The sequence below is a fragment of the Pogona vitticeps genome, chromosome 5 (assembly GCF_051106095.1).
Source record: "Pogona vitticeps strain Pit_001003342236 chromosome 5, PviZW2.1, whole genome shotgun sequence".
Taxonomy (NCBI): Eukaryota; Metazoa; Chordata; class Lepidosauria; order Squamata; family Agamidae; genus Pogona; species Pogona vitticeps.
The window spans coordinates 39,212,655-39,227,997 of record NC_135787.1 but is presented as its reverse complement, the minus strand read 5'-3'; the positions used below and the strand labels follow the sequence as shown (position 1 = coordinate 39,227,997).

At 38.6% G+C, this 15,343-nt stretch overlaps 1 protein-coding gene across 3 annotated transcripts in view; it reads right to left on the bottom strand.

The window, feature by feature from the left end:
• NAA15 (N-alpha-acetyltransferase 15, NatA auxiliary subunit) overlaps nucleotides 1-15,272 on the bottom strand; it is a 43,841-nt gene extending 28,569 nt beyond the window's left edge. For 2 of the 3 annotated variants that reach the window (XM_020783075.3, XM_073001637.2), the window contains exons 1-5: nucleotides 15,000-15,272; nucleotides 3,669-3,753; nucleotides 2,144-2,248; nucleotides 1,475-1,632; nucleotides 468-602 (exon numbers count right to left, since the gene is read on the bottom strand). In XM_020783075.3, coding sequence (XP_020638734.2) covers nucleotides 468-602; nucleotides 1,475-1,632; nucleotides 2,144-2,248; nucleotides 3,669-3,753; nucleotides 15,000-15,053 — 537 coding nt within the window. In that variant the 5' untranslated portion in view covers nucleotides 15,054-15,272. Of the gene's footprint in view, nucleotides 1-467; nucleotides 603-1,474; nucleotides 1,633-2,143; nucleotides 2,249-3,668; nucleotides 3,754-12,552; nucleotides 12,693-14,999 lie in introns of those variants that run through there. The other variant, XM_078394719.1, reaches the window with a different exon arrangement.
• Between the last annotated feature and the right edge of the window lie 71 nt (nucleotides 15,273-15,343).

The window sequence follows — 15,343 nt, the reverse complement described above, 5'->3', positions numbered from 1 at the left end:
AGAGCTATGATGGCACTATTGGTTCTACCACAAGCTAACTTTGGAAAGGAGTGTTAACTGATGCAGCTTTCCTCCTTCACAAAGTTTCCTATGGAGCAACCACCTGCTCCATAGGAAAATTCTAATGTGCAGATACTGTATACCTAAACAGCATATTGGTCACACAAATTTCTAGTTCAGGATACTGGCCAGGATCCAACAGGGCTGTTCCACTGAGGAAACTGCTTTGACCAGTGGAATCAACAACAAGATAATGACCCTTGCTCCCGACAGCTTTCCTTCTCATGCCCCCTGAAAACTGGCTTTAAGGTTTGGTTGGTTTGAAGGGTTGTAGGGGGCAGGGGTGGGAAACGGACACTCCATTAAACTAACAGTCAATAATAGATTGAGGCCCTTTCCAGTTTTGATTATTTCCAGTTTTGATTATTGTGAATATATGTAATATAATTTAGGGTTCCTTATAATACCTGTTGAGTTTTCCTAAATTCCTCCAAAATCTTTGCTGCCATTTCATAGTCCTCTAGCAGATGATAGGCTATAGCATAGCCGATCCATGATGCTCGCTGTGCAGGTCGAAGTTGAAGTAACTGATACCTAGTTTCCTGCATGAAAGTAATAAACAATATCTATTAGGAAATAAATGAGAGGCCCCCAGCCCAAGATTTATTTACGTGAAAGTTCTCTAAATTCCAATGGAATAGATCTTTGTGAAACACACGAATTATACTACTTAGACCATGTCTCAAAACAAACTTCCTAGGACTAACATGTTTTTTGCAGAAAGCATTGAGCACTGTCAGGATACCCACTTACTCTAGAAGTTGCATATATACAGTATTTAAGTGACCTCTGCATTCTATAGAAGAGCGTACACATTCACATTTAACACCAGGATACTTCAGGACGACAAATGATACTAAGCAGCATTCATATGTGCAGAAATAGTAGATTCACTGTCCTTGAACATGTGCATAAACAACAAATCGCAGATTTTCCAGCACATCTCCCTGTTAAATATGCCATAGACAAAGTCTGACATGTCAGGGTAGTAAATGCTCTTCTCATGCTGACAGATAATTCAAAGGCTGAAATCCAGCTTTAACTGAATCCATGGGGATTTGGCGAGTCAACTATTCCACAAGTTCCAATGAGCCTCAATGAGCCTACTTTGGTTGTAACTTACTACACTAAGCAATAGGATTTTGGCTACAAAGTAATCATCACAATTAGACCACAAACTTTAGTTAACAGAATATCCTAGTTTTAAAGTAGTGTTTTGCAGCTGTCTTAGTGACAGCTTTAAAGACATTGCAAATGAACCCATAACTAGCAATAAGTGTCACAGACCTATTACAGTACTGCCATCTTCTTCAGAAAAAAAAAAAACATTTTGCTTTCTTGCATTCTTTTAAATTACAAAAATTAATTAGTAAATACATTTGTAATGTGCTCTTGATATTTCTGCTCAACTCACCCTGTAACCTTCCAGATCCCTCATTTGAATTTGTAGCAGAGAGAGGTCCCTCAAAATTTGGAGATTGTCTTTATCCCACTTCAGTGCATTCCTGTAACATTTGATCGCTTCATCATATTTTTTATCTGATCTTTGGAGGAGACCATAGACATGCCAGCCTGGACACTTCAATTAAGGGCATTAGTTTTGCAGCAGCTGAGAACAACAGTATTTAATTATTCCATGAAAATATTACTGCAAACAACTTTCTGAACTAGAAGAGCTTACACCTAGTATAACAAAATGGACCAGCACAATACTTACAATGATTTGCAGGTAAACCCCTGATATTATTAATATACCTTGGGGGAAGCAAAAAAAAAATAGGCAAGTACGTATCCTAAATCTCTAGGAATCAAGAAAAATATGTAATTAGGCATTAATCTGAATCTAATTTGTAATGATACAAATATATCATTTAGAATTAAAAAGGTATATATTTAACTTTTTATTACAGTATTTGCAAGGCTGTTCCCAAAATAAAAATACAATTTAATTGTTTCACTAAACTGGTCATACAGTGTACATACTAAGCGTTCTTGTTCATTACATAAAAAGGAACAAGTAACATTACATCTTACAGTATATTACTATTATATATCTAATTTATTCATTAATTTAAAAGGATACAGACATGACTCTTCAAGTCGTTTCTTAGACCCCTACGGACCAATTCATATGCTTCTTCTTTTTTACCTAAGCAATTCAATGTTAGTCCTTTCATAGCCAAGGTTTCTGTAAACAAAAACAAATATGAGCTCTGTTAAGCTACAATGAAAAAGATTTCAAATCTGAAGTTGATTTAACATTCTTACTTGTTGCAAAGCTGGTTACATAGATTTTGGTTTCAAGAAAATAGGAAACTATAGTCAAATATACACATTTCAGTTTGACATGTGTACCAGAAAGAAGCTGTGCGCAAAACAAAGCAGTGGTTACCCAAATTGAATCATTAAGTACAGTGGTGCCTCGCTTAACGAGGATAATCCGTTCCAGCGAAATCGCTGTAGAGCGAAATCCTCGTTAAGCGAAATAAAAAAGCCCATTGAAACACACTGAAAACCCTCCAATGCGTTCCAATGGGCTGAAAACTCACCGTCCAATGAAGATCCTCCATGGGGCGGCCATTTTCAGTGCCTGTAAAGCGAGGAATCTGTCCTAGAAAACAGCGGGAGGCCATTTTGTACACCCAGCAGCCATTTTGAAACCTGACGATCAGCTGTTTTTAGATCGTCGTAATGCGAAAGTCGGTTCCCGAGGCAGGGAACCAATCATCGTGAAGCGGATTTTTCCCATTTAAACCATCATTTTGCGATTGCTTTTGCAACTGCAAAAACCTAATCGTCAAGCGATTTCCTCGTTAAGTGAGGCAATCGTTAAGCGAGGCACCACTGTACTGTAATGATATTACATTTTTTTCATAAATACATCCTTAGCATCATAGTAATACTTTAACATAATCAGAAATTATGAACATAATGAGAAATTTTAATGAAACCATATAACTTTCTGAAGTCACATTAACACAGTCTGCTTTTAGGGAAAGAAAAATCACAGACCTCCCACATCAGCTATACTTTGGGTCTCAAACACAGGTCGCTGAATAACTGTAAAGTGGGACTAAACAACTTCAAGCACATAAGTGATAAATGAGAGGTGCTGAATTCTACTACTGTACCACATCCTTTTTAGAGAACACATCAAAACAGAAAAGCAATTGGCTAGAAAGCTAGGAACCTATAGGGGAAAACATGGATAAGTGATAGCTGAGGGAGTACTCAGCATTTTCTTCCTGCCAACCTCTTTTCCACTTGTAATCACATACCCTACTTTGTACTTTTGCATTAGTACTCTGTGTTTCAAAATAGATGTGCCATTATCTGACCAAATATGATCTTCAGTTTCTTAGAAGTGTATGTGTTTCACTTATTTGTGAATGTGACATGTAGGTGAAGGAATTTGACAATCTATTAGAAGACGTTAAAGCCACTTTGCTGGCTGGCATGGAAGGTTATATTTTAATGTGTTAAACTATTTTCTTCAACTGTGTAATACATGAACAATTTCATTTTAATTTATGCAAATAAGTGTTATTCTTGAATGTTCAGGATGGGACAAATTATAAATATAATTAATATTTTCAATAAATACTTACCACCATGTTCTGCAAATTTTGGATTAGAAAGAATTTGCTTACAAAATTTCAGACCATTTCTGTACTGTTTATGTTCATAACATCTCTAAAAGAAGATAAAAATCAAAAGACTTAATATTTCATAACTGCAGTATATATGGCATAAACAAACAATATGCAGACATATTACCTTATATCTACTCATATTTCTACCTACACTCATATCCGTCTAATGACAGGATTCTATTCATAATTATAGAGCACAACTTCTCGTAAGAGATTATGCAAACCAAAGACTGCTCACCAGAAACAAAAAAGCTTACACTTACTATCTTGCACAATTTACTTCTGCAAGTGAATGTGTTGTTGCACATGTAGAAAAGAATAACAGGATTCCACCCAAGGATCCCTCCCTCTAAGGTGTGCGGATGTACACTCATGACTCCACCTCCCTCTGTGCAACTTTCCTCCTCCACGCAGCCCTTTGGTTCCAGTCACAACAGAACACCCACATGCATGCGGGGGGGGGGGGCAGAGTCACGGATGCACTCAGGGGAGAAGACTGTGCAAGAGAGTGGGGCTGAAAATTAGAGGGTATGTTGATTCCACCTATTATTACACTAGATTTTTTCTTCATTTTGTATTTCGTAACAGGTAACCATCAAGAGTTAGAGAATGATTTGTCAAAACTACTAAGCAAAAGGGTAAACATAAGCAAATATGGGAGAGCCACTTCCTTATCATTCTCTGAAAACTAGTTGTCCAACTACAATTCATCATTCAAGTGTAATGATTATTTAATAAGTAATGCTTTAAAAACTCAGCGGTTCTTTCCATAAGACTTGATCAGAAATTTTGCTTTATCAAATGATTTAATAGAAGCTTCAGTCTTCCTGAAAGTCAATTACTGTATATATAATTACTTAAAAAAATAACTAATAACTGATAACCAATAGTAATGGTGCTAACCGAGTGGTCTCAGTCAGATGGGAGGCATTTAAAAAATGAAATGAAATAAATAAATAAATAAATAAATAAATAATAGATAACCACTCAAAGAGTAAATTAAGGACCTTGGTTATGAGAGCCAGAAACAGATGAACCACTAACTGAAGACAGCTGATGTTGTTCCCCCTTTCCATTTTGCAAGTTTCAACTTCCTTCTAACTAATCTGTGCACAATATTCTGAATATAGGTGGCGGGGGAGATCAGGGAATCCAAGGTAATGTTATCATTTAAGAAGAACAAATGGAAAAGAGTAATGATGAATTTGAAGCTCTCTTAATCTTTTTGATTTCAAGATCATAAGTATATAAATGCTACTTAAAATGAAGGGAAGTAGCTTTGAAAGTATTACAAGGTACATTATTTTACATTTCTATATTTAACCTATTTAATGCTTTCTAGAAGGAGGAAAGGCTATTTCTGAAAGGTTTTACAAGTGATACAGAGCACCAACAGTGGATTCTCCACATACCTAAGGCAAACTCAACCTGCCTTTAACAAAACATCATAGTATAAATCTTAGGCTTAGTAACTGCTATTTATAGAACCAAATGTGTGCACAAATAGTACAAAACAGAAAATTATGTAGTAGGGCCACAAGTTTAAAAGGCAGAAATAAAAATATGTATTATTTCATTGCTTTTCATAGTCTCTGCTGCTATCACAAATCCATTTAAGTGTTACATGGTTTACAAATAAATGATGCATTTTGACAATAATACTGTATGACTAAAGCAACATTAGGCTAGCACCAAAATGGTAGCACACCAAAATTATTTTTTTCTCTTCTCCTCACTCTACAGACAACTGTCCTAACAAAAAACCCAGCTCTGAACAATTTTCCAGCTCTCCAGAGCAGGTGTATAGTAGCTGTAGTGGTGGGAGCTATCTCCCACTCTTTGTTCCACTGTCAGCAGCAGTTTCTAAGAAACATCTTGTTGGATTCTGGCCATAAATTCTATTTCTGATTGGTGTGTTACCAATGAATACAAGCCATTGCCTTATTCTGTGCCAGATAACTGATCCTTCTAGCAATGTCTACTTAAAAAGCTCATTCCAGTCCAAAGTATCAGGCAGAGATCCTTCCCAGTACAGCTACCATGGATCCTTTAACTGGAGATGCTATGCTCTGTCCTGCATTTTCACACTTACAATAACTCAAAGAGTGACAAAATACTCGTTAATGAGATTCCTTCAAATTATTTGAAGTGGGAATATAGCTGTTAAACATTTTAAAATTGCTACAAAATGTTGCAGTATTACATTTGAACTGCTAGATATCTCAGTTGTTTAGGCATTTGACTGCAGAACCAGAGGTTAGGAGTTTGATTCCCCACTGTACCCCCCCTTGACAAGAAAGAGATGGACTCAATGATCCTTAGGGTTCCTTCTAGTTCTGCAGTTCTATGATGATGGTACAGGAATGGTAAGGAGAGGTGGTGCCCAAAATTATTATTATTAACTCCTACCTTAACTTAACAAGAACTGAGGAGTCTACACATTCAGAACTTAAGACAAAAACCTTCCAAATCATCTTCTTTTGCACACAGAGCTTTGGCTGCAAAAGCACAAGCCACATCAACACCAGTCCAAAACCAAACTGTTGCTACTGCTTGTATTTCAAATTAATCATAAATATAACAAATTATTTTGTGGTAGTTAAAGATTATGAAGTCCATTATTTCATGGTAAATGCATACCACAATAAAGTTACTAAAGCTGCTACAGTATGCATTTTGGTTTTACTTCAAAAGATTAATAAAGCAGCTACTCTGGGAAATACAAATATGCATGCTACAAATGAAATCCACATATGCCCACTCTTATTGAAGTTTGCAATATACAAGAATGATACCCATCAACATTTATAATCTACCTATGAGTGAGTTTGTTTACTGAACCTAGCAAATTACTTGAATGAGGTCAAGATATTTCATGTCTCTTCTGAGAAAGGAATTAATTACCTCAGTGATCCTATCTGTGACCCTCAGTCTAGGGTGTTCCTTCAAGTGTCATTACGTGAATAACAGCAGCATGTTTCCAAATATGCACTTAAAGCAATGAACACATTGGAAGTAATGTTGTCTTAATAAGGAAATATACAACACGGAACAAGATAAACAATGCAAATGAGGAGACCACCTTTACATGGCACTCACTAGTTTAATTTACTTTCTGTATACCTGTTAGTGTTGGTGGTGAATTTTTAATCCAATAACTCATCCCAAAAAGCATTTAGATATCTGATCACCATGTAGGTTACTGCATACATACTTCCGTGGCAAAGCAGAGTAATTTGTGGTGCTCTCTCTAATTGTTGGACTAAGCAAAGTATCTACTGAAGGTAAATTGCATACTACATCCAAAGCCTTTGAGACCCCCCTCTCTGATGGTTCAGGAAAAACAGCTGAATGAGGTGAACTGTTGTGTGGGGACTGAATGAGAAGCAATTGGAACTTAGGTCTTGAAAAAAAGGGGACTACTTGATACAAATGTCTTACACTACTGGAACATCTAAGTAGGGTACACAGACTTGCTGAAATTGTTGGAACTGTATGTAAATTTCCATTTAGAAGACTATCCTGCTAGACTAAGGGTCTCCAAACTATGTCCCGCCTTGCCTTTTTATCCAGCTCAGGCATAGAAAGAGAGAAGGGGGACCCAAGCGATCCCCCACCCCTGCTGTCTTTTCAAAGACAGCGGAGCAGCAGAGGTGGGGGATTGCTTGGGTCCCCCCCCAGGCCTCAAAAATGTGTAAAATATATGATGTGGCCCTCATACTGAAAAGTTTAGAGACCCCTGTGCTACACAAAAGTAATCACTGGTCTTTAGTGTATTAAAGAGAAGAGGCCTGCCATTTTCAAAACTGTGATAATATTTGATAAATAATATAGTCTAGAAATAAAGCTAGATTGACAAATGTGACTAAGTATGTAGTAATGTCTTATATTTTTAAAAACAGGGTCATCCAATAGATAAGGAATAACAAACATTTTTATAGTATTTTAGATACTGAAAACACTTCACGTACACTGGCTATAGTCATATGCTACACTAAACCACAGCTTATTACAGGGCAGAAATGGGCAACACATGGCCAGCAGGCCACACATGCCCCTTCTATTTCTGTGCCCTGCCTGCATCAGGAAGGGAATTATTCAAAAAAAGTAAACTGTAATCTCTGGAAGCCTTCAGGACTGGCAAATCTCCCTATGGTTTAAAACCTAGGAGAGGTTTTAAAACAAGATGTTTTGCTTTTAAATACCTTCCACTTCCAATTTCATTTTGAGAGTCTGTCACAGAAGGTCTATGAGAAGAAGAAATTGACCTCTACACCTTGCTCATCTCTGGGATAAGCTTGATTTTTAACTACTCCCTGCTTCGGGAACCGATTCTTCGCATTATGACGATCTAAAACAGCTGATTGTCGGGTTTCAAAATGGCCGCCCGCTGTGCAAAATGGCTCCCCGCTGTGATTAGGACAGATTTTTCGCTTAACAGGCACCGGAAAATGGCCGCCCTATGGAGGATCTCCGCTGGACGCTGAGGTATTTAGCCCATTGGAACGCATTGAGTGGTTTTCAATGCGTTTCAATGTTTTTTTTTCCTTGCTTGACGACAATTTCGCTTTACATTAATTTCGCTGGAACGGATTAACGTTGTCAAGCGAGGCACCACTGTAGAAGGGGAAGATATGGAGGCAGTGACAGATTTTACTTTCTTGGGCTACATGATCACTGCAGATGGTGACAGCAGCCACAAAATTAAAAGACACCTGCTTCTTGGGAGGAAAGAAATGACAAACCTTGACAGCATCTTACAAAGCAGAGACATCACCTTGCCAACAAAGGTCCGCATAGTCAAAGCTATGGTTTTTCCAGTAGCGATGTATGGAAGTGAGAGCTGGACCATAAAGAAGGCTGACCACTGAAGAATTGATGCTTTTGAATTGTGGTGCTGGAGGAGACTCTTGAGAGTCCCCTGGATTGCAAGGAGAACAAACCTATCCATTCTAAAGGAAATCAACCCTGAGTGTTCACTGGAAGGACAGATCCTGAAGCTGAGGGTCCAATACTTTGGCCATCTCATGAGAAGAGAAGACTCCCATGGAAAAGACCCTGATGTTGGGAAAGTGTGAGAGCAAGAGAAGAAGGGGACGACAGAGGACGAGATGGTTGGACAGTGTCACCGAAGCTATCAACTTGAATTTGACCAAACTCGAGGAGGCAGTGGAAGACAGGAGGGCCTGGTGTGCTCTGGTCCATGGGGTCACAAAGAGTTGGACACGACTTAACGATTAAACAACCACAAAAATGTAACCACTTACTGAATTAATTTCTGTGCACATTAATTAACTATTACTATCAGTGCAGCACAGTTTGTTTTTTAAACGTTAAGCAGTGGCAAATTGTTGTTGGTTAAGAAGTCACCATTTGTACTCCTCATTATGTTTCAGTCACAGGACTTGATGATAATAAAAAGTATCAGTGGAAACATTTTAAACTGCAGCAATTTGTTGCTGTAATTTACACTACAGAATAAGGAACTGTATCACAAATAGTTGACTGATACATCTAATAGTCATGGTTTTTTTACTCAGTGGTGGCGTATGTCCATTACATCAAGCCATGGTCTACTGAGGTAACCACGAATTGTTCTACAGAAAATCAAACCACAGTTTTTCTTTATTTCAGATAAGTTCTTGTTACTGGACAAGCAGCTAATAAAATCAAACCACGTGCCAGCTACAGTTCTTGATTTCAACATTAGTTATGGCTAAAATAGGGTAGAAGTAATAAGTCAGCAACCAACCGTGCCCACTTGTATCCTGTAACTGGAATTAAAGGATTTAGACTTAAGAAGTCAGAATTCAAGAAGCCACAAACTGACTCTTACATATGAAACTGGCCAGTGAGTTGCATCAACAAAGCACTGCTATCAGCTAAACATTCTTCCTCCCTAACAAATATTATTTCATTTGAACTAACTTTCCAGTTTAAACAGATCAGTAGAACATAAATCACATTCCTTTTTGGTTCGTGTTTTCTGTAAGCAATGCAGCAGAATTCTTTGAAATATGTTACTTAAGAGTCAAAATTGTTTTTCACAAACATATGTCTACTCAGCAAAAAAGAGAGTAGTGATGTATACAAACATCATAAACTCTTGCAGCGCAATCCTCCCACACACCAAAATGAAAGTCCTACTTAACAGGTTCTACAAGAGATGTGTATGACTCTGTTGTCATCAGCATTAGATGCAACTTACTTGTTTTAAGTTTTAATTTCCTAATAAGCCTAATTCACTTTAGAATGAAAAAATACATTAGTATTCCTTTTAAATTTATACAAACCATTTTCTGTTCTTTAACTCTGTGTCATACTGGGAGTCTTCCATACAAACTGTTGTTTACACTAGTGCAGCCTCTTTCTAAGCAAAACCATACAAAATTGTTCATAGAATCACTTGTGAAAAAGTTACTTGGGTAATCCATACTGACTTTCTGCACATGAATACTGTGCACTCAGATTCTACTGGGATAAAGATTCAATGATTTACAACAGTTTTAAGGAAGATACATTTTCTTTTTTTAATAGCAAAATTGACCACTGTTAACACAAAACATTAAGACTGATTATCAGTTCGACAGAATGCCAAACACAAAGAATCTTCTGGTTTTAATGTTATGCCCTCATTTGGTAATCTACTTTCCCTGCAGCATATACCCTGTTTCCCTGAAAATAAGCCCTAGTATGATTTTTCAGGATGCTCATAAGTCCTACCCCAAAAATAAGCCCCAGTTAAGTGAAACCCCACCCTCCACCACTGTGGAGCATTGTGCAGCAACCAGAAGATGATAGCATGACTTTTCCTTATTTTTCTTCTTCCTTCACATGTCATTTACACACAGCATAAACATGAGTATCAATACACTGGAGTTTCATTTACTCCACTTTGTCTTGTGTTACATGAATAAATGACCATGTCGGCAAATGAACACATTTGCAAAACAAAATAAATCTGTATTGCTACAGTGTATAATACTGCATCTAAGTTAACAGCAGTAATAAAGAATGCTGGCTGCTTCATCATATCTGGATTTTTGTATGTGGTTTATGACAAAGACTAATTAATCACTTTGAAAGCACGACTAGACTCTCTAACGTCCTGAATGCTGAAGGCAAGCCCCGCATATAATCATTATACATCCACTTTGCCACTGGAAATCCTCTAGATTCCACTTGTCATTAATATCTTATAAAAAAATAATCCTGTTGCTTTAAAAAGGAGCAAAAGGGAAATCACATAAGCATCTTCTCCCCACTCTGGCAAGCTCATTGCAGAACTGTTCTCATAACCATAGTGAGAGCATGCACACAAGGAGGAGCTTACTAAAGAGACACCTACTTGAACTCTCAAACATTCCACATTTAGGCAACAGATTGACAGTTTTGATTTTAACTATTTCCACTATCAGAGTGGTACAGTTATGAATTCAGGGCTCTGAAAAAGCAGCAGGGCCTCCAAAGTAAAGTTGCCAAAAGATAATATCCCTATTTACTCTTTTGTTGTGTATCTGCAATAAAGGAAAAAGTCATCTTTACCAACCTTCTTTGTAACTCATGAAACCAATGAAGCAAGGAAGTGTGAAAATACTCAAAACACAACTTACACTAATACTTGAAAACTGAAAGCTATGTTTCAAATGAAAGTAGGTGGCAATTAAGACAGCATTTGCCTCTCCTGTCACTAAAGTCCATTCAACCACCCTTTGCCTCTGCCTTTAAGCTTCTAAAGTTAATGTATATCTAGACAGGGTCTTGATTGCAGGATAGGTTTAATGTGTTTCAACACCTATTTACACGTTCAGAGATTCCATGTGCAACGGGTCCCAATCCATCTTATATTAGATTTAATGCCTATATGTGACAAAAGGAAGTACATTCCAACAGCCGTACATTTGATAAATGTGGTAAAACAATGTGAACATGTAAGGGGAGTGGTGAATGGAGTAGTGAAGACTAGTTATAATGCCAAAAGATGCATGTGTGTTGATTATACATATTCTAATATTATTGCAGGTGCAAAGGGTTGGGGGGGGAAGTAGGCTTTTCCAGCGTTGGCCATGAAACTTCCCACTTCTCCAGAATACTGTGCTACACATCTGACACCCACCTCACAATATGTTTGCTTCATATAATTCCCTGAAGTTGTGAGTGTACATGTACTTCCATGCAACCTATTACTATGGCTTAAATCCAACACTAGAGTGACAAGAACTCCCTCCCTCCCTCAGCCTAAAACATGTTCCTTATGGCTCCTCAGCCTTCTGGAAGATGCCTTGCTTAGGGCTGTGGTAGTGGGGTTCATCTGACAAAAGCAGCTCCATCAGTAGAATAATAGTTCTAGATGCTCTCTAGATCCTATCTGCATTGAGAAAAACAAAAATTACAGAACATAAGGCTACAAGTTCAATAGTTTAAACCAGTGGTTCCCAATCTTGGGTTCCCAAATGTTCTTGGACTAAAACTCCCAGAAGTCTTCGCTATTAACCACGCTGCCCAGGATTTCTGGGAGCTGCAGTCCAAAAACATCTGGGGACCCAAGGTTGGGAACCACTGGTATAAATGAAAGCAAAGCAACGAGATAGCTGGTTCCCAAACCTTTTAGCATTACATCCCCTTTTCAACTGTAGGAAACCCTTGGGCCTACATTCTCTCATTAGCCATCACCCAAACATTATATTAATATTTTAAATTAGAAATCAATATAAAATCTTGAAAACAAAAAAATTGTAAATGAATTTTACTGTTTTTAACTTAAAAGGAACCATAACCTTTAAAAAAAGGAATCCTAATTTACTTAATTTTTTTTCTTAATGATAATCTGTCTACTCACCCCCCAGCAATTTTTTTCATATTCATGGGAAGAGGATCAACAGGCAGATTTTCTTTGGAAACCCCTGCACTAGTTCTACCTTACTATCAATGTGGATGGCAGCACCTGTTCTTGAATTCAAGCATCATTTGCCCCTTCATCTGATGGTAGAACAAAAAATTAGACCAGTTTAATATTCTCTAAAAAATAATCATCCATTTAGGAGAGCAAAAAAAAATCTACTTGTGTAAAGCATTTTACAGACCTGTTTATTTACATAATATTAAAACTATATGAACAAGCTGAGACAAGAGCACTGAAATAAACTGCTTGTTTTCAAGTGGTTGTTCTAAGGGCCCACTCCTTATTTCTACAATGGGAGGAAAAAAAAAATTTCTTACAGCCTGTGCTGTACTTAGGAGAGAATTCTGTGCTGTTTTGGCTCTAATTTTCACCTTACCCAGCAGGCCCATAAGAAGCCAGGAACTTCAGCTTATGAAACCACTATGCATACTAGTATACCAGTCACTTTATTCTGCCTGGTCACACCAGTAGGTACCGGTATATAAAATGACCATAATTAGCTTAGTGTGACAGTGAAGCTGGAATTATAGCATCCAAGCAAAGCAGGATTTATAAACCAACAACACTTGTCTTATTTGTACCCAATAAATCATAATCCTGGATTCAGACAAACCACTAAACTATGTCCTGTTATGACTGATGAAGTGGAGTTGTCCACGAAAGCTCACACTAAAAAAGTATAAAAGCTAGCCTTTAAAGCACCACTACTTTTTTTGCCTTTTTAAACTTTTTATTTCTATTTTGCTTTTATCTATAATACCAAACTAAGTGTGTCTCTTTTGTTTATTCATTTAAATGAGGACAAACCTGCATACATTAGCATGATACCTGTACACACAGTGTTTTAATGTGTGGGAATAATGTCTACCAAGATCAACCATGAAATTCTATGAGACTGTCTTAATGAATCTAAGCATACTGTATGTCTACTTGACTCACTGGCTGGATGGGAACTCACTGGGAATGTTCCAAGTAAGCATCAATAAGCAATACTGTACAAGGAAAAGCAGAATAAAAGATTAAATAAAATTTTTATGTATACATACAACACAGTAGATTTTCTGTTTAATGCCTCTAAGGGACCATTATTAATAAAGAAACCTATAATCTCTGTGGGACCAATTGCTATTTCTGTAACCTGGAGAAATGCTATCCTTGCAATTTGTCTGGCATAAACTTCTGTGCCGAAAATGGAGAACTATTTTAAATCTCTAAAAGTAGATGAATATAACTAGATAAATGTAGCACACTGTTACACTACAAAACATTCCACAAAAACTTCAATCTCCTTTTAATTCATGACAGCAACTCCTGAGCAACTTTTTAACAGATGAATAAAATATTTTCTACCTCACCAGCTGCTCTGTACTTATGAAACCTAGCCTACAAAATACTGATTTCTATATTATTTATTCTGTATTGTTTTCATAAGGAGGAGCCTGGGTTAAACGATGCACACTAATTAACCACACTATTTTATTTTGCTTTCACAGCATACATTATGTTATCATACAGAGTTAACCACTGATTTGTATCAAGCTTTGACTTGGAAGAAAAAAACTACAGCACTTGAAAAAGTTGATATGCAAGTAGTGGTTGTTTCACTGTAGCACAGAACTGAATCACCACTTCGGTCTATTACAATTTATTAGACGTTGAGCAACTAACAAAGCAGCACATAGACGGCTACCTATACCTAAGGAAAATAGTTATGAAACTATTCTCGGCTCTCTTAAGAAGAGTGAAATTACCCGGGAACACTGAAACAGTCTGCAATCATCAATAGCAAGCCGTTTTCATGTACACTGCGCTCAAGACAAAAAAAAAAAAAAAAAAAAAGAGCTCGATGGTTCAGAGTTAACTCTGCTTTACTCATTGAAAAGACACACCAATCCATCTTCTCCACAAAACTCTTGTTACCATACTTTTCCACCCGTCCTGTTGCGGCACCTTTTCTCTTCAGATCCACCACCACTCCCTGCCCCCGACCTTATTAGTAAAGAGAGAGATCATTTTCAAAGGCCGCCAAGGGAAACCAGGCAGGCAGGCCCGCCGTATTCCACGGTCGAATCTGGAACGCCGACCCGGGCCATGGAATCACTTGGCACCCGGGGGCATCGGTTCAAAAACCCCGCAACGTTTGCGCCAGCGGTGGCGGCACCCTGGGGCTCGGTGCGAATCCGAGGGAGAGCGGAGAAAAAGGTACTCGCCGAGAAGCAGCCGGAAACCAACAGACCCTGCCCCCCCCCGCCGCGCTCCTCCATGGGGCCCTGTTACAGGGGAAGGCGAGCCAAGAGGTGCCTCGCATTCCTGCGGGCGGGCAGGCAAGTCAGCCAGCCGGGTCCACCGAGCGGCCTCCTTCCTCCACTCACTCACTCACTCACCAGGATGCGCTTGAAGAGCGCGTTCTCCTTCGGCGGAAGGCTCACCGACGGCATCGTCTCCGCTGCTACCTCGCCGCCACCGCCCCTTCTCGCTGCTCCCGGTTCGGCGACCCTGCTCCTTTCTGCGGCAGCTTAATCGCCGCTCTTCCGACTACTGTCACCGCCTCCCGGTAGGGACGCCCCGCCAGGCCGCCGCCGCTCCAGACAACCAGACCGCCGTCGTTTTTGCTGCGGTGGCTGCTCCTTTCCTCCCTTCTGCTCCGGGCCCCTTCCCCGCGAGCCTCCGTGCTTCCCGAGCTCGGTTCTCTCTGTCCCCCCCCAGCAAGCCCCAAGCGGCGGGCGGT